Source organism: Musa acuminata, chromosome BXJ3-6 (genome assembly GCF_036884655.1).
Source record: "Musa acuminata AAA Group cultivar baxijiao chromosome BXJ3-6, Cavendish_Baxijiao_AAA, whole genome shotgun sequence".
Classification (NCBI taxonomy): domain Eukaryota; kingdom Viridiplantae; phylum Streptophyta; class Magnoliopsida; order Zingiberales; family Musaceae; genus Musa; species Musa acuminata.
Window position 1 is genome coordinate 5,788,053 of NC_088354.1, and position 22,503 is coordinate 5,810,555.

At 37.4% G+C, this 22,503-nt stretch overlaps 4 protein-coding genes and 1 long non-coding RNA gene across 8 annotated transcripts; 3 read left to right on the plus strand and 2 right to left on the minus strand.

Moving 5' to 3' along the window:
• Positions 1 to 200: 200 nt before the first annotated feature.
• Positions 201 to 3,887, plus strand: LOC135639784 (cytochrome b5-like). Its single transcript, XM_065153690.1, has 3 exons — positions 201 to 389; positions 3,234 to 3,300; positions 3,392 to 3,887. The coding sequence occupies exons 1-3, from the start codon at positions 303 to 305 to the stop codon at positions 3,640 to 3,642; spliced, it is 405 nt and encodes a 134-aa protein (XP_065009762.1). The 5' UTR covers positions 201 to 302; the 3' UTR covers positions 3,643 to 3,887.
• Positions 3,888 to 5,547: 1,660 nt separating this feature from the next.
• LOC135639881 (E3 ubiquitin-protein ligase RGLG2-like) lies at positions 5,548 to 8,982 on the plus strand. 3 transcript variants are annotated; one of them, XM_065153868.1, is made up of 13 exons: positions 5,548 to 5,692; positions 5,859 to 6,255; positions 6,497 to 6,581; positions 6,643 to 6,783; positions 6,869 to 6,982; positions 7,062 to 7,159; positions 7,245 to 7,342; positions 7,413 to 7,518; positions 7,610 to 7,737; positions 7,823 to 8,000; positions 8,086 to 8,142; positions 8,232 to 8,346; positions 8,847 to 8,982. In XM_065153868.1, the coding sequence occupies exons 2-12, from the start codon at positions 5,944 to 5,946 to the stop codon at positions 8,310 to 8,312; spliced, it is 1,398 nt and encodes a 465-aa protein (XP_065009940.1). In that variant the 5' UTR covers positions 5,548 to 5,692; positions 5,859 to 5,943; the 3' UTR covers positions 8,313 to 8,346; positions 8,847 to 8,982. The 3 variants fall into 3 exon arrangements, with proteins under 3 accessions (XP_065009940.1, XP_065009939.1, XP_065009941.1); XM_065153867.1 differs by lacking the exon at positions 8,847 to 8,982 and having other exon boundaries at positions 8,232 to 8,431; XM_065153869.1 differs by lacking the exon at positions 8,847 to 8,982 and having other exon boundaries at positions 7,263 to 7,342; positions 8,232 to 8,431.
• Positions 8,638 to 9,532, minus strand: LOC135639882 (glycosyl hydrolase 5 family protein-like). The gene is made up of 2 exons (XM_065153871.1): positions 9,322 to 9,532; positions 8,638 to 9,232 (listed from the first exon to the last, which is right to left on the minus strand). Exons 1-2 carry the CDS (start codon positions 9,422 to 9,424, stop codon positions 8,769 to 8,771), a joined length of 567 nt encoding a protein of 188 aa, XP_065009943.1. The 5' UTR covers positions 9,425 to 9,532; the 3' UTR covers positions 8,638 to 8,768.
• A 3,456-nt stretch (positions 9,533 to 12,988) lies between these two features.
• LOC108953020 (uncharacterized) lies at positions 12,989 to 22,034 on the minus strand. The gene is made up of 2 exons (XR_010497069.1): positions 21,725 to 22,034; positions 12,989 to 13,277 (listed from the first exon to the last, which is right to left on the minus strand). It is a non-coding gene; the product is annotated as an uncharacterized LOC108953020 (long non-coding RNA).
• LOC135639896 (protein SIEVE ELEMENT OCCLUSION C-like) lies at positions 13,284 to 20,672 on the plus strand. 2 transcript variants are annotated; one of them, XM_065153891.1, is made up of 7 exons: positions 13,284 to 13,553; positions 13,747 to 13,859; positions 13,934 to 14,420; positions 14,613 to 14,699; positions 17,232 to 17,359; positions 17,659 to 18,132; positions 19,798 to 20,672. In XM_065153891.1, exons 1-7 carry the CDS (start codon positions 13,301 to 13,303, stop codon positions 20,407 to 20,409), a joined length of 2,154 nt encoding a protein of 717 aa, XP_065009963.1. In that variant the 5' UTR covers positions 13,284 to 13,300; the 3' UTR covers positions 20,410 to 20,672. The 2 variants fall into 2 exon arrangements, with proteins under 2 accessions (XP_065009963.1, XP_065009962.1); XM_065153890.1 differs by having other exon boundaries at positions 13,934 to 14,386; positions 14,594 to 14,699.
• Positions 22,035 to 22,503: the final 469 nt, after the last annotated feature.

A 22,503-nucleotide genomic window follows, 5' to 3' on the forward strand; every position in this document is an offset into this window, starting at 1 on the left:
TTTTATTATGTTTAAATTATTATTATCAATCATTAACGATAGTTCTTAATTTAAGAGCATTTGTGGAGTATTATGACATATATGTACGTATTAAAATATTTAGGGGCAAATATGTAAATACACTATTCTTTTTTTTTTTGTGTTATTTACCATCTAAAATAGTACAAGCGGCATATAAAAATGGGCGCCCGACACCAACTACTCCCCAACTAACCCTTCCCTCTTCTTTGGTTTCGCCGTTCTCTTTTCTGGGAGAGAGAGAGAGGAGAGAGGCGAGAGAGAGAGAGAGTGAGAGCGAGGAGATGGGGAGTCATGGGAAGGTCTACACCTTGGCCGAGGTCTCGACCCACAACACCCACAAGGACTGCTGGCTCGTCATCAACGGCAAGGTCTGTATCCATCTCGCCTCAATTCGATTCCTTTGATTCATTTGTATGTGTATCTGTTTGTCGGATGTGGTATGATTTCTTTCTTTCCCCTTCTCTCTCTGTTGTTGTTCGATTCAATCATGTCTGAGCCCCCATCTGTTTGTTTATCTACGAAAGGAACGACCTTTTCGTCTCGACTATTGAGATCTTGTCAACCTTCGCGAGTTGATTTCGTATGCCTATGGTAGGTTGCGGATTTTCTTGACCGCAAGCTACTAGAGGGAGTTGGGCTACCTTCCGAAAGCATGAAGGCTTGATTTCATGCCCACAGAAATTCGAGATAGATTATGGAACCGGCATGGTATAAGATTACTTTGGCAAATATGCGATTAGTTGTCCATAAATGCTCGGAATAGGTTACAGCGTCATCATGGTATTAGAACACTTCGATTAATATGCTTCTTTGGAGACGTCCAATAAAGTTGGACTGATGCGGGTAAAATTAAATTGGCCCTCTGTCTGAGGATGATATGCACAAATCAAGACATGGTCCAAAGACATGTCTTTTGAGGTTTCTAGCAAAATTTCCAACTTTTCTTTGAAATATCAGTTATATTTCTACCTATTATTCTTGTTTAAGTTAAAAGTTGTGTATATAATTATGGGTATTTTAGCTGATTGCTCTCACGTAGCTCAGAGATCTAAGGTCATAAGCTGGAGTTTTGTCCAAAGGTAAAAAATACTAAAGGTCATCATCTTGCTCATTTTGCTTGAATCGATGCAGGATGTTACAGAGTGGGGATCTGAACCTGCTCGAACTATCATGTGAATCCCATCATGTGTTTGAACCTTGATGCCATACGAATGAATATCTTTGTTAAAAGAAAGTGTTAACGATGCCATGAACAAAATGACATAGCCCCAAAACATGTTTTTTGAGGTTTCTATCAGTTTGTCCAACTTTTTGTTACTTCATTACAATTATAGTCTGCCCGTTAATTATTCTTGAAAACATTCCAAGTACAAGAAAGGGCTTTGGTTGTTGTCTATCTGATGAACATGTTAGACATGGATTTTTCTGATCATATGATATTCACCCCATCATGAAGATTTCTTTCATGCATGGAGTGCATTATATTTGAGGTTTTATTTCCTTTGTGTTTTTGATGCAATATTGGCGGTGATCACATTTCTGATTGGAGAATATATTAGATTATACTTCCATATTATCAGTTTGTCAGTACAAAGTGATGTGTGTTATTAGGCCTCTATTTTTTTTCTTAAAACTTTTCAACATCAGAAGATCAACAAATATCATGTTTTTCAGAAAAGAACTTGTCAGAATATTGGTAGAAATAGAATAACTTACGGTGAACCAATAAACTTGTAAGATGACAGATGCTTGCTACATGGTATCACTCTGCTACAATAATATTCTCTCTAGGGAGTATCAACCTGCAAAATTGTGCATGTGGTCTAAATTCAAGTAGTAAATTACAATTTGGAAAGAAAATGTTCAATGAATGCATGAAGTTCATGATTCTAACTTTCTATAAAATATCTTGACTACAAAAGAATTAAAAGTAGGCTGGAGATGCACTCTTGACTCTAGCATTTGAAAGTACCATAGATTATAAGGACCCATACATGTAATGATTGAATGAAGAAGAAAGACTATTAATGTAGATTCACTTTTTCAAAAGAGAAATCATGATACAGGCCCAACAATACTGAGGCTGTGTGTTTCATTCCGCATCTCTTAGCCCATATACTTTGGAATTGTGGTTTGCGTAGGTAGGAATAAGATTTTATATTGGCCTCTTTCCTAATAGGGATTCTTATTTGTAATCAGGTTGATTTTTAAGTGACAATTCAAATCCGTAGTTTGATCATCATGTGCTACCCATACTTTGAGCTTAAGTAATTGTAAGACAATGGATATTGCATGGAACTTCATTCATTGGTGGAGCACACTCAGGATTGGTTGTACTTGGGGACACACGCTAAGATAACTAAAAGATACCTCATGTCATGCTTCTGTTAGTTACATCTGTCTCCACATGGGCCCTTCATCATAGGATGCCTAATTAACTTGCAAATAAATAAGGCATTAAAGATAACTTGATGGATCGAGTTTTCGTTTGGGGATGAACCTCTGCTACAGGGGAAGATAAATTGAACACAAGCACTTGCTTCTGAGTCAATAACTTTACCTTTACGAATATAAGGATTTTATTAAAACTTTAAGAATTAAGTTTACCAGCTAACAGTGGTGGTATTTCTTTTACTAGCTTGTTAATCCTTAGATCTAATGATGCATGAATTTCTTGATATCAGCCAACAACACATGGGTAATATTTAATGATCAAATTATCTAAATAGTTTTGAGGATGGATCTTGGTATAACAATAAGATTGCTCCTTTGCTATTTGGGAGATCGGAGTTTGAGTTTCAAAAACATCTGTAAGACTATGAGGAGTAGCTGTAGGCTGAGAGGAGGAGGTGATGGTGGTCATAGTGGAGGAGTGATCAAGAGCAAGAACAGGAGAAACACGAGAAAGAAAAGGGGACTGACGTAGCAACATTTGGGTTGCTTGCAGTATCAGCTTAAATAATATGTCTTCTGTTTGACAAATCTGTTTGTCATGTGGGCAGACTTTAAATATATGGGACCAATTGTATTAACTTACTATGGGATGTTACTTTTTAATATTAATATCTTGGTTCTTGGACGTTTCTGCGTAATTAGTTTTGCCGTCATTGTGATGCATTAGTGGTGTTGCTTTTTTACTCAGCTATCATGTTTTAGAAGTTGCTTATGGTAGTTTGGTCTTCTATTTTTGGATTTCATGTACTTCTGTGCAGGTTTATGATGTTACCAAGTTCTTAGAAGATCACCCTGGAGGGGATGATGTGCTGTTGTCATCAACTGGTAGATCTATTTTGAGTTACCCAGATCTCCATACAGCATCACTGATTCATCAGTAAGATGTTTTATCTTTGACATGTGTTTTCGTTGTAAGGGAAAGATGCAACTGATGATTTTGAAGATATCGGGCATAGTAATACCGCAAGGGCGATGATGGATGAGTACTTTATTGGCAAGATTGATGCTGCAACAATCCCTCAGAAAGTTAAATACACTCCTCCCAAGCAGCCTCACTACAACCAGGACAAGACATCGGAGTTCATCGTCAGGCTCCTTCAGTTTTTGATTCCTGTGGCAATCTTGGGGTCAGCTGTTGCCGTCAGAATCTACACAAAAGCAGCTTAAAATGTTTGCTCGAGCAAAACAAGTTATGATAAGTTAGCAGTTTTTGCGATCTCCTGCCTTCTTACACATTCAGACACTAAGTTTGGTTCTCAACCGCTTGCTTGTATCTTATGGTACGAAGAAGTCATTTGGTGTTGTATTGCAGTACCTATTAAATCTGTGCTTACTATCACAGAGCAACTATGGTATGAAGTCATGTAGCCCATTGCCCACTACATGAACATATCTCTTCAAGAGAATTATAATATTGTTGTGTAACTATAGGCACAAATAATGATGAAAAATTAACGTTCCATCAATTGACTTCGGCAGACTCATGCAAAGTCTTTGTCTATGAGTCAGTCCACTATATTATATGGTAAAGACCCCATCGAAGTTATAGGGATAGATTCAAAGACTTCAGCAAGCAATTATTTCAACCACTAATTGCTTGAAGAACAAAAACAAACATTTTTTATTATTTAAATTATACACAACATAATAACACTAATTATTAGGATGTCCTGAGAGATTGAATGTATAAATCGATGTGGATGACGCTGTCTCGTGTGGAAAACGCAAAAGTAATTGATGTCATGATAATGCCAGGATAGTGACATGGATAGCCATCAAAGTAACATTTTGTGCCCAAGGAAAAAGTATGAATCGACAACCAAAACCAAGCTTACACTAAAAATATAGGCACTATAATATCTCAAATACCGATCGGATTAAAATCGAAACAAAATCGTAATTGAATCAAATCATTGTGATGATTCAAATCGAATCAGAATCAGACTTGAATGATCATACTAAATTATATATTTTTTTTTATATTAAATCAAAATTTTATTTTATTTATAATAAATTTCAATTTCCAGATTGCACCAATGGATCACTTTCTTGGAAGTGGGTGACATTTAGAACGAACTCATCTTCTGAAATTATTCTTGGAAAATAATAAGAAAAATGTTATGCTGTTTGAGTACGAGAAAAGAGGTCATGTCATAGTCTGTGTGGCCAAGCCAACGAAGTCGTTCAACTCTCATTTTCCATTAGGTAGGTTTGAAAAGTACAAAGAATTATTGGCGCATCAATCTTGAAACTTCATGGTTTTTGCTTATTAATTTTCGTTTCCACTCCAAACAAAATTAGGCATCTCATCGTCTAGAAATGTAAAAAAAAAAAGAAGAAGAAGAAGAGTCATGTTTATGTGGAATTCTTGTTCTACAATAATTTAAAATATTCAAAAGCTAATCGGTCCACTATAACATTATTATTTATTAAAGATCAAACTAATCGGTCCACCAACATTTTGAATTAAATTTGAAATGTTGTTCAAAAGAGAAGAAAAAGAAGAAGAAGAAGAAAGAAGGAAAAAAACATACAATCAATCAAAATGGGAAGGCTACGTCTCAATTACTTGGCATTTACATGAATTATTTGGTTTGAATCACCCAAAAGAAGAACACTTGAGTCATGCACATGAAGAGAACAAACATGGACTATTCATGGAAACATGAACATCACAGAGAAAATAATAAGACTTTTTTTTTAATGCCTGTATTTTCTTTATTTTTAATTGACTGAAGACAAAAAGTTATTTTTTAAAATTATATTTTTAAGGAAAAAACAGAAATAAAAAAAGCATCTATTAGTTAAGATATACTAATTTATTATAGAAGTAATAGACCAAAAAAATTATTACACCAAGTAAACCAACAAAGGACTCAAATGGCCTACCCATTCTTCTTCTTCTTCTTTTTTCTGTAATTAAAATTAATAGGAAAATGAAATGATATATCAAAGAAATTTGCATGTTTTTTTGCAGGTCTACCCGAGTCTTTTCTTAGTGCAATTGGAATCATTCCAATGTACTTAGTCAACGACGTTATCATCCATGAATCCCATGGTTACCTTGCCGGAGGGAATCTTCCTCTCCTCTTGTTATTAGCTGCAGTGAGAGTGAGAGAGAAAGAGAGAGAGAGAGAGAGAGAGAGAGAGAGGAAGAGGAGGATGAGAAGAAATTCATGGCGATGTGGTGGATCAACACTCCATCTACTGGTCAGAGGTGAAGGACACATCATTTACCTCTATCCGCCTACTATTCTTCTAGTTCGATTTGATCCTTCTGTTCCCTTCTCGATCGTCTTCTCCTTCTCTGCGACTCGGTTTCGCTCATCTCCAAACTTTTCCATGTTCATTCCTCATGCTTATCGGCTTCTACTTGTTTGCAGGACTCGGTAAGAGTGAGATGGACACGGCAGCTATAAAAGACATACGAATCCTTTGATCCACAGTGTATGCAATCGTTGGAGTAGAATGGGAGCCGCAAGCTCGACGGAATCCAGCAGCAGGGATGCGAGGGACTACCCGGAGCAGCCCTACAGCACCACCAGCTTCTCCCGTGGATGGTCTTCCTATCCTCCTCCTCCTCCTCCTCCATCACAAAGCTACGATTCCCCACCCGTGGCCTACCCTGCGTCTCGCTCCTACTACCCGCCGCCGCCGCCGCCGAGCTATGACTTCAGGCCCGGTCAAACAGGGACGAGTTCTTCGCAAGCCACAGGACGACAGCCGAAGGTGGAAGCCAAGTACTCGAGAATAGCCGACGACTACAGTTCCTTGGAGCAGGTTATCCTCTGTTACCTTCTGTTCTTGATACAATCCAAGCTTATTTCTTACCAATGCAGTCAGCATCATATTAGGCAATGATAGGTATCTCGAAGGAGACGAGTGATAGAAAGTCAATTCACCTACTAATCTAGAAAATGGATCTCATCTCTCCTAGAATCTCAAGTGGATAGACTGGTAGATCCTGTCCAATCTATTCACCATTGTCGTGTCCTGCGTTTGAATCTTGTGACTCCAACAGGTAACTGAGGCCCTGTCACGAGCTGGCCTCGAATCCTCGAATCTTATCGTAGGCATTGACTTCACCAAGAGCAACGAGTGGACAGGTAACCATCCCCCGAGTCCACTGGTCACCACCGCGAACATGTTACTCACCTTCTCGAACAGGTAAACTCTCGTTCCACGGCCGCAGCTTGCACTCCATCGGTGCCGCCACAAACCCCTACGAACAAGCCATCTCCATCATCGGACGGACCTTGTCGGCCTTCGACGAGGACAACATGATCCCCTGTTTTGGATTTGGAGATGGTAGTCACATTCAAACCCCCTGCTTTGTTCTTCAGCCTTACGGTTGACTCGTGCGGTGATTGATGATGGCTGTGCTACTTCGCAGCAACCACCCATGACAGAGATGTCTTCAGCTTCTATCCGGGGGAGAGACCTTGCAATGGATTTGAGGAAGCTTTAGAACGGTATCGAGAGATCACCCCGCATCTGAGATTATCTGGTACCTCTCACAACCTTAGTTTTGGTGAATCGGAGTGCTATGATCCATCGGAGGGAGTTCTGAACATGTTCAACTACAGGGCCAACATCTTTTGCTCCAATGATTGAGATGGCTGTGACCATCGTGGAGCAGAGCGGGGGTCAATACCATGTTCTACTAATAATCGCAGACGGACAGGTATGCATGCTCCATCCACGGCACTGCTCCTTCCTTCATCTCATCCGTGCAAAGGCATCCTTTTCTCGGTAGTTGAGATGTTTAGAATGTGATATTGGAACAGGTGACAAGAAGCGTGGATACTGATCTTGGCCGATTGAGCCCCCAAGAACAGAGGACAGTTGATGCCATCGTCAAAGCTAGGTAAATCGATCTGACTTTTGACATGCTTGGTTTGACATTGTTCTCACTACTGATTCATGTCTTGGTGCAGCGAGTGCCCCTTGTCCATCATCCTGGTGGGGGTTGGAGATGGACCCTGGGACATGATGAAGGAATTCGATGACAACATTCCTGCTAGATCTTTCGACAATTTCCAGGTACAGAGATTACGGCACACAGCAATTTGGATTCATTCTTTACTCGGTTTTTCTATTTCTTGTGTTTGATGATGTAAATTGTATCAAATAGTTTGTGAATTTTACGTCGATCATGGAGAAGGGAACGCAAAAAAGCCGAAAAGAAACAGAGTTTGCTCTTGCTGCACTCATGGAAATACCTTCACAGTACAGAGCAACAATCGATCTTGGCATCTTAGGGTATGCGGATGCAGAACTCATACTTGTTGATTAGTTTTCTCCGACTGCTACTCCATGATCTGAGACTGCAATGTGTGACAAGCAGGAGGCATAGTGGAACGTCTCCAAGAAGAGTGCCTCTTCCACCTCCGACCGGTAGTTCTCCTGCAGCTTTTCCTGGCCCAAAAGCTTCTGGATCAGCTGGTCCTAAGCACAGTTCATCGTCTTATCCTCATCATAGAACAACAACTACACCAACTGCAACAGCACCTGTGGAAACTCAGGTAAATCATACAAGAAATCGTATCTATCTGATTCCAATTCTTCTCTTCTTCCAACGATACTAGTGACGAGGTTCGTCAATTGCAGGCTTGCCCAGTTTGTCTCTCCAATCCCAGAAACATGGCATTTGGCTGTGGGCATCAGGTACGAAGCAGCATATAACCATGGTGAATCTGAAATGGTTTGTATGACGATGATGATGCTGATGGATTTGTTCTTGACCTGCACTGCAGACGTGTGTTGATTGTGGACCTCGGCTTAGCTTCTGCCCCATTTGCCGGAGCTCAATCCAGACCAGAATAAAGCTCTACTGAAGCATAGATTCGTACTGTATGTGACTGTAAAATGGTTCGTCTTCTGGGTGTATAAATTTGTCCAAGCGCATGTAGCTGAAGACAGATTACATGTCTGTGCAAACAAGTTGATAGGAGTCCGTTTTGGTATCAGAATCAATGGTATTTTCTTTATTAATAATAATTTAAAATAAAAAGTAAAAATCATAATTTAAATTAGAAAAAATATATTTATATTTATATATTAATCACAAATCACTATTATTAGTTTCGATTCCTAAAAATCAAAACCAACTTTACTCATTTCTTCTTGTAATATTCACTCATTCAAAATAAGAAAAAAAGATAAAGAAAAGAAGAGCAAATGGATTTATTGAGATTTGATTACTTATCAGGAAATTAAGTTAATTCACATATATGACGTCAATATTTCCCTGCAAATATACAACACATGTACGTATATAATAATACTATTGGCTATCCCACATATGATGGCAGACTCTGCTTCTTGAAGCCCGCAGTGACCAGCTTAAACCACTGGCTTTCCACTTGCAGGTGCTCGTCATCTCCGCCATGGAACCCGTCGCAGGAATTGGAGACGAGGCAGCCGTCAGAGTCGACGTCCAAGCACACCTCCGTTCCATCCGTCAGCTTCGTGGCCAGATGCGTCTTCTCCGAACCCGACACGAGCTGCCACCGCGAGTCCGACGGGTCGCAGATGATCCCCAGCCTCACCGGCGCGCCCAGGCCGACCGCTCGCAGGCAGAAGTAGGTGCCGGTCACCATCAAGAACTCCTGCGGCGTGTAGCGCCATGAATCGGATGCGGAGCAAGGGCCAAGCTTCAGCGGGTCTGCCATGGTCCTCCTCCGCGTCACGCAGAGGCCGGTGGACGGGTGGAAGATTTTGGTGCGTGGGCGGCGGAGCAAGGGATGGCTCTCATCTGCGCCAGGAATCATCAGTCAACAACCATATAGCGGCTCTCTCTCTCGCATACAACTCGAGAAGGGGATGAATCATCGACAGACAAACCTCTTAATTGGAGCAGCAAAGAAGGAGCCGCTGCGGACGCACGTTGTAGCAGAAGACTGGAGCAGCAAAGTAGGAGCGGAAGAAGATGAAACGAGGACGCCATGTCTGCTGGGGAAGGCAGAGAAGAATGGGAAGGAGCGAGCGAGCGAGTGAGAGATATTTACTAGCAAGTTTAGATCAAAATGTGATGTATAATATCATCTTTGCCGTCAAAGAGTGTTGTGTTGGCTATGCCAAATATTTACGTCGATGCTTGCGTGAGGTTTCACGTAGTCCACATTGCTGGTATTGCTTGTACGCAACTAATGGCTGTGTCATCCGAAAACCTATTATATTATATTATATTATAGTGAAGTGGCTTACAAAGAAAGCATCGTAGTTGACTTTAAGAGGCCGTGCAAGAGAATCTTTTCGGTCGGATGCATAAAAATATTGATACAGAGCCAATCAAATTTCTACTTGACATCAATTTCATCGTGGTGTCGGGAAGTTCTAAGTATGCTTGATTTGGGATGTACTGAACCTTTCAAAACTATGTTATGAGTCGCCCGACAAAGCTCCTCCGAATCTTAAATTAACTTTTGATTAGGTGTGTTGGCTAAATGTGACGTCGTTGAAAGCCTAATGTGACCACTCTAGTGGAGGCTAATTATAAATTAGGTTATGTAGTTAGACCTCTTTAGCATCCCAATCCTTAGACTTAAAAATTTTATATTAAAATATATATAGTTATGAAAGTAAAATATTTAACTTTATTTACTCTAACATCATCTACTTCACCAATGCAAAATACAACACGTGATATCATGTGCATGAATGACATGAAAACGATAGACAAAAATATAATTTCATCAGTGGTAATGAACGGTAACATCGTGGGTGGCTGTTGTGATGGTGGTCAATGAGAACGATATGATGGTTAACCTTGTTGATGTCAATCTGCATTGGCACCGCATCGTTTTGCCTCCTCTTCCTCATTTAGTGCAACTCTACATCTACATTAGCGAAAAAGAGGAGACAAGTGAGGCATCTGCATCATCGACGAGGAGGAGGGAGGAGGTAGGTGAGGCATCTACATTGGCGTTGCACTACTTTATTCTTACTGACCACCAGATCTTTTCGAAGTAATGTCGCACTATCTCCTCTACGTCGACGCTGCACCGCTTTACCTCCTCTTAATTCTTGTCAACCACTACATCGTCCAATGCAGTGCTGCACTATCGCCTCTACATCGGTGCCTATCCCCTCTTCATTCTCATTGACCACTGTATCACCAGAAGAGGAAGAGGAGGCAGAGCGATGCGACACCGACACAAATGTCTCACTTGCCTCCTCTTCCTCCTCCGACACCGCACTGCTTTGCTTCTTCATTCTTGTTGACCATCGTATTGTTCGATGTGATACACACTGCCTCCATTGTGTCGACACCGCACCACTCTGCCTCCTCTTCGTTCTCACCGACCACCACATCACCGAAAGAGATAAAGGAGGTAGAGTGATGTGACACTAATGCAAATGCCTCACCTGCCACCTCTTCCTCCTTCGGCATCACATCGCTCTGCCTCCTCTTCATTCTCATTGATCATCTGATTGTCCGAAGAGGAGGCAAAGCGGTGCAACGCCAGTGCAGATGCCTCACTTCCCTCCTCTTCCTCCTCTGATGTCGCAATGCTCTGCCTCCTCTTCATGTGTTGATCATCACATCGTCGAAAGAGGAAGAGGTGACAAAGAGGTGCGATGCCGACACAAATACCTCACTTCCCTCATCTTCCTCCACCAACACTGCATTGCTCTGCCTCCTCTTTGTTCTCGCCAACCACCACATCGTTCAATGCAATGCCGCATTGTCACCTCTACATCGGTGCTGCATTGCTCTGCCTCATCTTCATTCTCACTGACCATCACATTATCGAAAGAGGAAGAGGAGACAGAGTGATGCGATGCCAATGCATATACCTCACCACTCTGCCTCCTCTTCCTCTTCATCATCAATGTTTGGATCGACATCGACAATGTTGACCACCGCATCGTTCTCACCGATCACCACAACAACAACCACCCATTATGTCACCACCATCAAAATTATCTTTTTATCTATTATTTTTGTATCATTCATAGACACGTTGTATCTTGTGTTGATAAAACCGACGGCGTTAGAATAAATGAAATTAAATATTTTATTTTGATAATTATAAAAATTTTAATATAAATTTTTTAAATTAAACGATCAAAATACTAAGGAGGTTTAACTACAAAGGATAACCTATAATTAGCCCCTCCAATCGATGTGACATCATATTTGACTGTTCACATGATATTTTAGAAGTTAATTTACAAGGGAATGCTAAAGAAAAAGAAAATGCAAACTTCGAATTATACTAGATATTGGTTTGAAATTGATTCAGATATATGCTCGATCAGTCAATATTCGATCAACAAATATCATATACATGACGCTAACATATGCTAAAATGTTCTTAATGTATGTCAAAGGACGTCCCAAAACCAAAACTCAAACGATGGAGCATCTTTCTTTCTTTCCAAGTAGGGTTTACTTCCACTTGACTTCAACAAGGACATCCCAAGCCAAATAAGTTATGGTAGAGCATCTTTCTTTCCTAGTAGAAGGTTTAAGGTTCGGATTCTTATCTTGCACAGGCTATGTATCAATTCTTTCAACATCTGACTTTAACAAGTTTGTATCCCCTACTATGTGATCTTCTAAAACCTTATGATCATATTATTCAGTCCCACACTTTCCGAAAAGAAAAGAAAGGAAAAGAAAAGAAACAAATAAAAAAAAGAAAGAAAAACTTATGAATTAAACAGATAATGTCTCTTGCACTTGGGTGATCAATGCAGGAGAACTGGTAAAAAATGTAGAGGCCTAACTAGTTTGGCCAAAATACAAGTCTTTTGTATTTAGTCTGCAATAAATAATGCCCTACCTTCTCTTCTTCTTCTTTTGTTTTCCTTTTCACTTTTTCTTTCCCTTTTCATTCTTTTAACACCACAATTCCACTGGCTCAAGATTTACTTGTACAATACTCACCTTTGGCATCACTTGTCCCCAAGATGCATGCTTAGATGGAAACACAACTCTGGGCATATCTTTTCCATTGTGGATGAAAACTCAACATAACATTCACCATAAAGAAACACAAAAGATTATTCATTCAATAGAAATCAACCATTACCAAACACTATTGCATGACACTATCCAAATCTAAAGAAAACTAATCACAAAGCAAGACAGATAATTCATCAGTTTCCGTTAATACTGGTAGAATGGTCTCCACATACAAGGCATGTTATTGACAAGGTAAATATCTAGTCACACACAAGTTTATATTGCAAACTTTCCAATCTTGTATTGAGAACAACCACTCATTCATATGAAAAGCTATGTGTTGCTGTCCTGGAAAAGGCAAAAGGCAGGAAAGAAAGAACCAACTTTAAACTTACTTGAAACCTACATATAAAAGATGCTACCTTGAATAAGGGTGAAGCTCATACTCAATATGTCGGTTAAAGAGGTGATCATGGAATTTTATAAAGCATGTAAAGAAGACTAGCTAAGTACTGGCATCATCCATCTTTTAAGCAACCTCTCACTTTTGCCTTAACTTTCTTTATTCTCATATGGCTTCATTATTGGGCATTCCAAAGAAGCAAACCAACCAAGAAGCCACAATATATATCAATCTCACTCATAACAGGCTCATTTCAGCCTCTATGTTTCAGAAGTATCAGTCACCTCACATGCTTAGCTACTTTCCAGATATTACACTTTAGGTCTTTCTGAACAAGTGTTTACATTACAACACATGGCCTAAAACGACATCAGTAAAAGATAAAGAGGAAGTGAATACTACCCACCGCAATAAGATGATGCTACTTGTCTGACAAAAGCAGATTCCAAGAACTCCCAAATCTTGTGTGAATCCAATTCTTTCCTGTACCAAAGAACCATCGAGTCATGACCCTATTAATATACGACCATGGTGCTGAAAATTCCAGACTCCACAAATATCGTATATGGTTCCAAATGATTTGCATGATGCAGTCTCAAATTAGTTCAGATGACATCCTATCCGAGTACGAAGACATCTTGATGAAGAAGATTATTCAAAAACATGCGCCAGAAGATCATCAAGTTGATTCGGCTCCATTGCTTGATCTGACTGAGGACATATTTCTCAACATCAAAATGTCAAGTGTACTAACTACTGGTTCAGTCTATCTTCTTTTCTATTGCAATTTCTGAGTAGTTTTTCTAAAACCAATGCATCTAGAATAGTGAATGACAATTTTGGATAAGAATATATTTGTTGAGTGCACAATTATTAGATAAGAAACATCCATAAAATGTCAAAGCTATTTACTGAATTATAAGGCTATGTTACTGATAGACTTTTTTTCCAGGAATCAAGTCATGCAAAGAAGCAGTCCAAGAGGACAGCAGAAGCAAGCAGAATGCCAAAATTCTCAGCACTGTAAAAGAACTAGGAATGACAGTCCATCACATGTCATGTGAAGTAAATCATGCTCTTATTTCCATATATGAAATATATATGCAATTTGATACATTTCTAAATGATCTTATTTGCAGATGCTGCAGCATAGTGCTGCAGATCAACCTTCCGATGCAACCACAAATGCTGTGTTGGAGTTGCTGGAAAAACATCGCTGGAGTACAAAGCTCGCCATAGTTCTTGCAGCATTAGCATCAAGCTATGGAAAGCATTGGCTCATTGCACAGTTATGTCTCACCAATCCTCTTGCCTTTTCACTGGCAGCAATCAAGGGAATGAGTGACAGTACAAAATTTACTATCATGTTGAACCACCGCTCCAAGGCTTTAAGATATCTTCTTGAGAAGATGGTCAGTGTGACAAAATGCGTGATGGAGTTTGAAATACTTCCGCTGCAGTACGTAACCTTAGATTATGATGCTATGGCTATGATGAAGACCCAAATCCATATAGCTTCCTATTGGGTAATCAGAAGTTCAGTGGCATGTGCTTCCCAGATCACAAGCATGATAGCTTCGAGATTTGAGAGAGTGAGTATTCTTCCCCTAAACTTGATACATCTGAGTTTTCAAAGTGATAAATAGTTTTATAGAAGACTGATCAGGGATCGCACTGATTTATTTAAGTAAAACTATCTAGTTTTTATTATTAAATATTTGCCTACCTTCACCTTGGTTTTCAATGATGCAGCAGTATGAAATAAGATGAATGCTAATGGCTTCAAATCAAAATTTCAGGCAAAGGCTATGCCTGCAGCATGGGAACTTTGGAGTTTAGTTCAAAAGATCACCTACATATATGCTGGTTTAAGTACGAAGTTTGATGCCTTCAATCAACAAATTGGTAATACATTATTCTGATTTGAGCAGTAATACCAGAAAAGAGTAATAGAAGAGTTTTACTATGTCAATTGGTCAATACATACTCTATAATGTCGCATATGAAAAGAAGTGAACTAGAAAATTAACTGATATAATCTACATGACCAATCTATGGCAGGAAGAATATGTATCATAAAATTGTTCCCTGATATGATCAACTATCCAATTTTTCATGATTGATATATGAAAATTTTAATCCATTGACATTAAGGACTTCTAGATGCCCACATAGTAGCCGTAGGACTTTTGGAGGAATAAATTGAGAGCACTTAACATAAAGAACCTGTTTCCTTATAAAGGTTAGAAAAGTAAGATTGCATATAATTGATTTTTCTTGTATCTTATATTGATGGAAGCCTCATGTAATGGATTACTTCTTTTTTTTTTGTTGGCTTCAGGATATTTTATAATTTGCATCCCCATAATAGTTATCCAAACCCAGCCTTGTGTTTCATCTCTATATTTCTTTTACAGTATATTTCACAAATATTTAAAACCTTAACCATAACAAGTTACATGAATCAGAATGTAGTAACACCATACAAGCATAAGTCAATGCCACACCTAGGCATAAGATGTATGAAGGTTCAAAATTTGCACCTTCTGTCAACCCCTAGACTTTCTTTCATCACGAGACTTGGTAACCTACTAGACATGCCTCTATAAGTTGCACATTTTTTTGTTTTACATTAATTATTACACCCATCTAAGAAACGGATTCAAGTGTCTGCATAAGTGAAAGAGTTCTTATTTATTGAAAAGAGATTGAATGATAGAGGAGAAACTTTTTATTTATTGAAAAAATTGAAAAGCACTATATGGCTTTCGACAATATTATTTGTTCTACGGCTTCTCGCAGTATTTGTAGTTAGTCAATTTTCATCTTTTTTTGTCAAACTTTCTAATGGTCTTGCTGTTATTCTGGTCTTTGCTGCTGCCTTCCACCTTTGTTACATCCCATTTTCAGGTGCTCCTTTCCTTTCTTCCTTTCCATTGAGCTATTTTTGCAAAATCCCTATCTATTGTACTCTCCCATTTCACGATTAGCATAATGCTACAACATATGACCTACACAAATATATTGGATGCCCATGAGAAATATATTTTCTCAAACTAAAGTGATTGATAAAATTTAGGAAAATGGCCCCAACATGATAAATATAACCAACCTACCATCTCGTAGTTACAGATCCTGTAGCTAAAAGTAACCACTTTTTAATTGACCAAATTTTACAAATGCAAGTAAATATGTTTATAGAAGTCTACTTGCTAAATATGAAGCATGAAATATAAATATACCTCACATGCTCTAATCACACAACTTATCAATTTTGTAAGATTGTAAGTTTTGCTGATCATGATGCAAAACTGAAGTAATTGAGAACATTAGCATGTAGAAAGACATTTATTAATTGCCATATTAGTGCATTATTAGGTCTTCTTAGACTCGATATTGCTACAATAAGGTGGCTGGAACTGCAAATAGTAGTTTTAGAAATGTTTACTTTATACGGGTATGAAAATACTTAACTAGATGATCTAAGACGCATTTTCATGATCCTCCTTTTTGATAGATGATTGTCATGCAGCAAGAAGCTAATGTAGCTAATAACAATAAAATAATAAAATAAGAAAAGTTTCCTTTGTAAAAAGAATTTCCTTGGCAGTTATAGGAATGCATTACTGCATGAATAGAAGTATATTGAACGAAAATTATAGAATTCAATAGATACAAAGGATATATGACTTAAACATGGCTAATTCATGGAGTATTAAAATTATGGTAGCTGTAATCCATGTTGATCAAGTCGTCTAAGTTGAACAAAAAATATTATTTATGGTAATCCCTTTATATTAAAAACAACATATACAAAAAGTTTGTGTTGCTAAGATGAAAATATTGAGATAAATGTATGGAGATACTAGGAAAAATAGGAAAAGAAATACTTTTATTCGTGAACAATTAGATATTGCTACGATAGAAGATAAAATAAAAGAAAATCTTTTAAAATGATAAAGCCATATGCTTATAGACCTTTGGATGCAGTATTCAGAAGTGGTGAAATTATTAATGTTAGTGGTATAAGAAAAGGTAGAGAAAGACCTAAAAGAACTTTAAAAAAACTATAAATAAAATTTTAAATACTCTAAACTTAACTAAACATATGACTTTTTATATATTTCAATGACGACAAAATATCCATGCAGCCGACCCCAAATATTTGGAACTTATGGTTTCGTTGTTGTTGTTGTTGTTATTCTACTCACATTATAGAATAGTTAGATATCATCAGATAGGTTGTACCATTCAACTCCGATAGAATATGTAGGAAAACTAAGTCTAACTAGAGGCTATATTTTAGAATAGCATTTTACTTGGATTTTCATTTTACACAAAAGAGTAATTAGTAAATAACTGAATATGTAGTTTTAGTTTCTTTTAAACCTTCTGATGATTTATGTTGTGATACTTATCCTTCTTTTTGTTACGAAGAGTCAAAAGTGTATTTGAGGCTCTTGAACTTGTTTGAGGAGGTCCATGTTGACAACCATGATGTTCTCTACACATTGTTTGCGCTAAAGGATGATTTTCCACTCAGAGATTCTTTCTCACAGAAAAAGGTTAGTTCAAGTCAGACCTACAGCTAAGTTTACTTCTTCCTATAAAATTGTGCTGTTAGATTTGATTGTGTGATTTACATTCCTAACAAAGGAGAGAGAAGTATTCTGGATGTAAAATTGGAACTCAATTGACATTTTAAATTAATCATCTTTGAACTAGCACAACTAGCCAAACACATGCTGAACCTGTGCACTATTTCAGGGGCACTTAAATTAAATCTAATTGTTGGTTGGAAGTACTTTTGAACTGAATTTCTCTGTTAGTAATTTTTTGTAGTTTTTCTTTGGGTGATTACCAGGTTGGTGTGGATGTGTTGAAAAATAAGGTTGTTATAATCTTCATCTCAAGGATGGACGAGTACCCAGAAAAGCTTCTTCTTATTATACAACAGTCACGAAACAAATCACTTACCACGTCAGAGGAACCCTATGAGATTGTTTGGCTTCCAATTAACTTCTCAGCAGAAGTTGGAGAGAAAACACACAATCAAATAGCAGACATGATACCATGGTATTCGATAAGTGAACCTTCGAAAGTAAGCCCATCAGTTATGAAATTTATACAACAAGTATGGCACTTCAAAGGAGACCCAATGATGGTGGTCTTAGATTCTTATGGAAAGGTACTGTCACTAGATGCATTTGATATGATAGCAATTTGGGGACCGAATGCTTATCCCTTTACAATTTCACGAGAAAGGGAGCTTTGGGAAGAACAAAGTTGGACAATGAACCTTCTACTAGATGATATTGATCCCCTTTTATCCTACTGGGTAAGCTTCTCAATTACATTACAAACTAAGATGATATTGATCCCCTTTCCTCTAAGATGCATTACAAACTATTCCTTTCTGAATATAAGTTTAATAAGTTAACTTTTCATTTGTTTGAGTTAAGAAACATATAAAATCTAACGTAATAATATCTCACACTTTGTAGTATCTCCTTACCAAGAAATCTAATGTACCATATTCCTCACTAGCATTGTCAAATTCATAATGAACAAAGTTTCATCAGGCTCAAGGTCAGCTAGGAAGGGCACATGATTCAGATTGATAGGATTGATCGATCCAATCAACAAGATATAATTCAATAAAAATAACAATAACAAGCTATAATGTTCAAGCTATTTGGGTTTGACTACGTAGACCTTTTTCTCTGCCATTAAGCTCTGTATAAAATAGAATGCCTGAACAAATCATGAATATTTAAATATTTATTTATGCCGTCTAGTAAGTCTTGTTAAATCTCCCTCTACCTCTTCTCCTCTATGTTAGCTTATCTTTTTCTCATTTCCCTCCTCCTATTCTTCCTTTTTTTTTTCCCTTCTTTTGAGATTATCAAATTGGCTAAAATTGGTCAAAATCAGGTAAGTTCATTTGAGTTTGATAGATTCTAGAGAACCTTGATCAATTTCTGGTTATTAAGGCTTAGAAATTGACAAAAATTAAATTGGTCTTAGACAGTACAAATATGAATCACGTGTATCATACTGAAATCAATAGGAACCATGAACCATGTTCAATTTTAAAATTATCAGGACTTTTTCCATGTTAAATTTAGTATGTGTTGTTTTCACTAAGGTAAAAAGATATGACATACACTAGAAAGCAGGATACCCTTGAAATTTACAACTAACTTACTAAGAAGAAGAAAAGCCAAAGTATATAATTGCACATTTTTTATTACTTGTTTAGCATGTTTCTGTTTCATGATATGTCACTAACATACAAACATAAAATAATGCCTATTTTCATAATGCAAAGATTATTTTATTAACAAAATGGTATTATTAAAGTGATCTCAAGCCTTTCTTTAGACAATTAGACTTTGGTATATTATTAAAGTGATCTCGTGCCTTTCTTTAGACAATTGGATATTATGTCATAGACTACATTGCAGTTTCGCATTTTAGATAGATGTCCCTATTTTACATAGGATGAAGACTACATAATTCAGCAATAGCAAAAGAAAGTGATGTAACTACTATACAATTTGTTTAAATCCTTCAGTTATATCTGAGCAAACAACATATTCTTATCATTTATCTTACTTAGAAGAAGAAACACAATTCAGATAAAATGAAACTTTCAATTTTCATTCATCCCAAATATTTTATTTGAATGAGTCAAATACACTTAATTAATTCTACAAGTCAATATCAATGCCTACAAATTTCATTTGATTGAACAGTCATAAAAAATATGATAATATTAAATTGAAAAACAACACACAACCTACTAAATGCTATGGCAAAAGTAACAATGAAATGTAGTTGGCTCTGCTATGTTAGTATACCTTATTTTGTGTTGTACTTTAGCATATAAAGCTTGACATTTAACTTTACAGAGTATTTGTTCCCTAACTATCAATATACATCAAGTTGACAATTATTTACATCTTTTTATTGTCCACTAACAATGTCAAACTATTTTCAGATGGAAGATGGAAAAATCATTTGCCTTTATGGAAGTAATGATTTAGGATGGGTTCGAGAATTAACCAAAAGAATGAAGGACATCAGTGAAGCTGGAATTCGAGTAGAGCTTATCTATGTTGGAAGCAAAAATTTTGAGCAAACAAGAAATATATTAACAAGAGTCATGGACGAAGAACTAAGTAAATACTTGTCACATATAAATATTAATATCTTTTGGTTACGTTTGGACAGCATGCAGAGTTCAAGGCTGCGACTTGGTTATGCAATTGAATCTGATTTTATTACAAGAGAGATCAATTCCTTGTTGACCTATGATTCAGCAAGTACAGGTTGGCTACTTGTAAGTGAAGGGACATCAACTGAAATTTTTAAGCTTGTAGGGAATGAAGTGTTAGAATATTTATCACATTTTCAATTATGGGGTGAAAGAGTTAGAAAGCAGGGATTCTTGAATGCCTTGAGAAAATCTCTTGATCCTTCTTCGACCACAGAACCCTGTGATTACTCTATCATAACTCCATTTTCAGAGAGTTCAGATGGAGTTGCAGTTTGCAAGAAATGTAAGTCTCTCATGGAGCGGCACGTCATGTATCAATGTGGGGCATGTTGAAGTTGTTTCATAACTGCTCAAAATTTTGACCAATAAAGAGTGCATGGTATTACAGTCTTACAATTATCTTACTGTTTTTTTTTCGGTTGGGGTACTTGAGGTCAATTTTAGAAATGGACCACTTCATGTAACCAGCTTTTAATTCCTTGACCTACATCTTGTCCATCCACTTGTTCCTGTTAATGAACTCTAAGATACCTACAAAGATAATCTTGGTCATTTATTTCAACTACACCTTAATTTGTTTTTCCTCTTTATTTTACTAAAGCCGCACTTTATGTACACTTAAATTTTGGCTACTCATTCTCATAAAGGTAAAAAAGATAACTACAAAGCAGCAGGTGATCCGCATAGTAGCCCAATTTTTATCTGAAGTTATGTCATGAACTTCAACAATTTCAAGCATGAAACCTGAGCCTTTTGCCTTTGGCGCCTATAAGTTGGATGAAGATGAAAAATCACATCTGCCATTAAATCTTTGATGAATAAGATCTTGCTTTTCGACTATAACGGAGTAATTCTCCACATGAAAGTTATCTAGGTCATATATAGCTGGGCACAAATTTCACAAGGGCTAACTTAGAGTGGATTTCCCTTCCTTAAAAGAAGAACATGAAATTCTTTTTCCTTTTTTCGCTCTACAAGGACCAGGAAATCAGATGTCTCGAGCAGCTCTTCGATAAACTCTTAAAAGATGGTGCCCCCCACTAACAAAGACCCTGACCAAAAATGAAAACAACAGTATATAGACACCCAAATGAAACCCTGTTGAATACCTAATGATGTCAATAATGATGCTAGATGCCATAAAACATATATCCTTGTCCACAGCTTCCAGACCAGTTCTAGACAGATCAGGTAATACAATATCCTAACGAGGTGAAGTCTGTAAGCCCTATTTTCATGCTCAAAGTCATGTGCAGAGTGTTGATCCAAGGAATAGTCAAACACAAAGCAAAAAAGAGTCAACTCTGATTCCCAAGCCATACCCTTAAAGTCTGTTAGGGCTTTCCTTGACTGAAATTAACTGTTGTGTTACATTGTCTTAAAATTCACAATTGATCAGCATGACTGCATTATTCACTTAAATGTCAGATTTAAACACAAATTAAAAACTCCAAATTTAAAAACTAAACAATCATAAGAAAGGGCAATGCAAAATGTAGGTGATGGCGAAACATAGCAGTTAACAAGGGGAAAAAGAGGAAAGAAAAACTAGTTTTTGTTAGGTTTATTTGCGATAGAACAGAGGTGAGACGAAGAAGCCATCCAAATTGTGCCTCCTTCTAAACTCAACATAAGGGTGGCGACGTACCTTCGAATCACGTAGTTAAAGATGATCTCCGATTACGAATCCTACCGACATCGTTGCCGCAATCTCAATCGACGAGCAGCGTCGGATTAACCAGCAAGGGGCAAGGGCGGCCGAAAACATTGTGTGCGGGGGAAAGGAAGCACAAATCAAGAATCAAGAATCGACGCAGCTGAGGGCAATCTTGGAGCGGGATCCCCAATTGCCTTCTTCCATCACAGATTTCACGGCGCTCTTTCGGTGCGGCCACAATCTCGGGTTGGTGCCGATAAATGACCACCAAAGCAAGCGGCCGATACGTACGTTTGCCGTTTAATTCCCTTCGATACCCTCCAATGTTAACTATATATTTATCTACCTTGTGGGAAATATAAAATAACCTATATGCCTCCTATTAATTAAAAATAAAAAAAAATTAGTTTTGAAAAATTTCATCATAGTGCCTCTTTCTTCCTTAAAAAATAATTTTTTACTTCTTATTATATCATCCACTTTCTTCTGTGCCTTCCCATTATCCTTACGTTTTATCGGTCATCGTTTTTGTTCTTCATCGATATGACGATAAGGATGATAGGATGAGAATGACATATAGTGAAAGTAGAGATGACTAAGGGTAGAGGAGGAGGTGATGATAAATGAGATAAAAGTAAGGGATAAAATGATCGATAATATTTTTTGAAAATAAAGATGCTCTAAGAGAATTTCTTAAAACTATTAGTTTTTTTTTTTAAATTTTACCCATTAATTTATAGATAACATATACATTCATGATGCCTGTAACA

Bases quoted from the DNA above. Each gene is read 5' to 3' on its own strand.
- LOC135639784 (XM_065153690.1), top strand. From the start codon at position 303: ATGGGGAGTCATGGGAAGGTCTACACCTTGGCCGAGGTCTCGACCCAC. The intron at 390-3,233 runs GTCTGTATCCAT...ACTTCTGTGCAG, and splicing joins GGCTCGTCATCAACGGCAAG to GTTTATGATGTTACCAAGTT. The intron at 3,301-3,391 runs GTAGATCTATTT...TTTCGTTGTAAG, and splicing joins TGTGCTGTTGTCATCAACTG to GGAAAGATGCAACTGATGAT.
- LOC135639881 (XM_065153868.1), top strand. From the start codon at position 5,944: ATGGGAGCCGCAAGCTCGACGGAATCCAGCAGCAGGGATGCGAGGGAC. The intron at 6,256-6,496 runs GTTATCCTCTGT...TGACTCCAACAG, and splicing joins ACTACAGTTCCTTGGAGCAG to GTAACTGAGGCCCTGTCACG. The intron at 7,160-7,244 runs GTATGCATGCTC...TGAGATGTTTAG, and splicing joins TAATAATCGCAGACGGACAG to AATGTGATATTGGAACAGGT.
- LOC135639882 (XM_065153871.1), bottom strand. From the start codon at position 9,424: ATGGCGTCCTCGTTTCATCTTCTTCCGCTCCTACTTTGCTGCTCCAGT. The intron at 9,233-9,321 runs GTTTGTCTGTCG...TTCCTGGCGCAG, and splicing joins TTTGCTGCTCCAATTAAGAG to ATGAGAGCCATCCCTTGCTC.
- LOC135639896 (XM_065153891.1), top strand. From the start codon at position 13,301: ATGACCCTATTAATATACGACCATGGTGCTGAAAATTCCAGACTCCAC. The intron at 13,554-13,746 runs GTTCAGTCTATC...CTTTTTTTCCAG, and splicing joins GTCAAGTGTACTAACTACTG to GAATCAAGTCATGCAAAGAA. The intron at 14,700-17,231 runs GTAATACATTAT...TTTGTTACGAAG, and splicing joins TGCCTTCAATCAACAAATTG to AGTCAAAAGTGTATTTGAGG.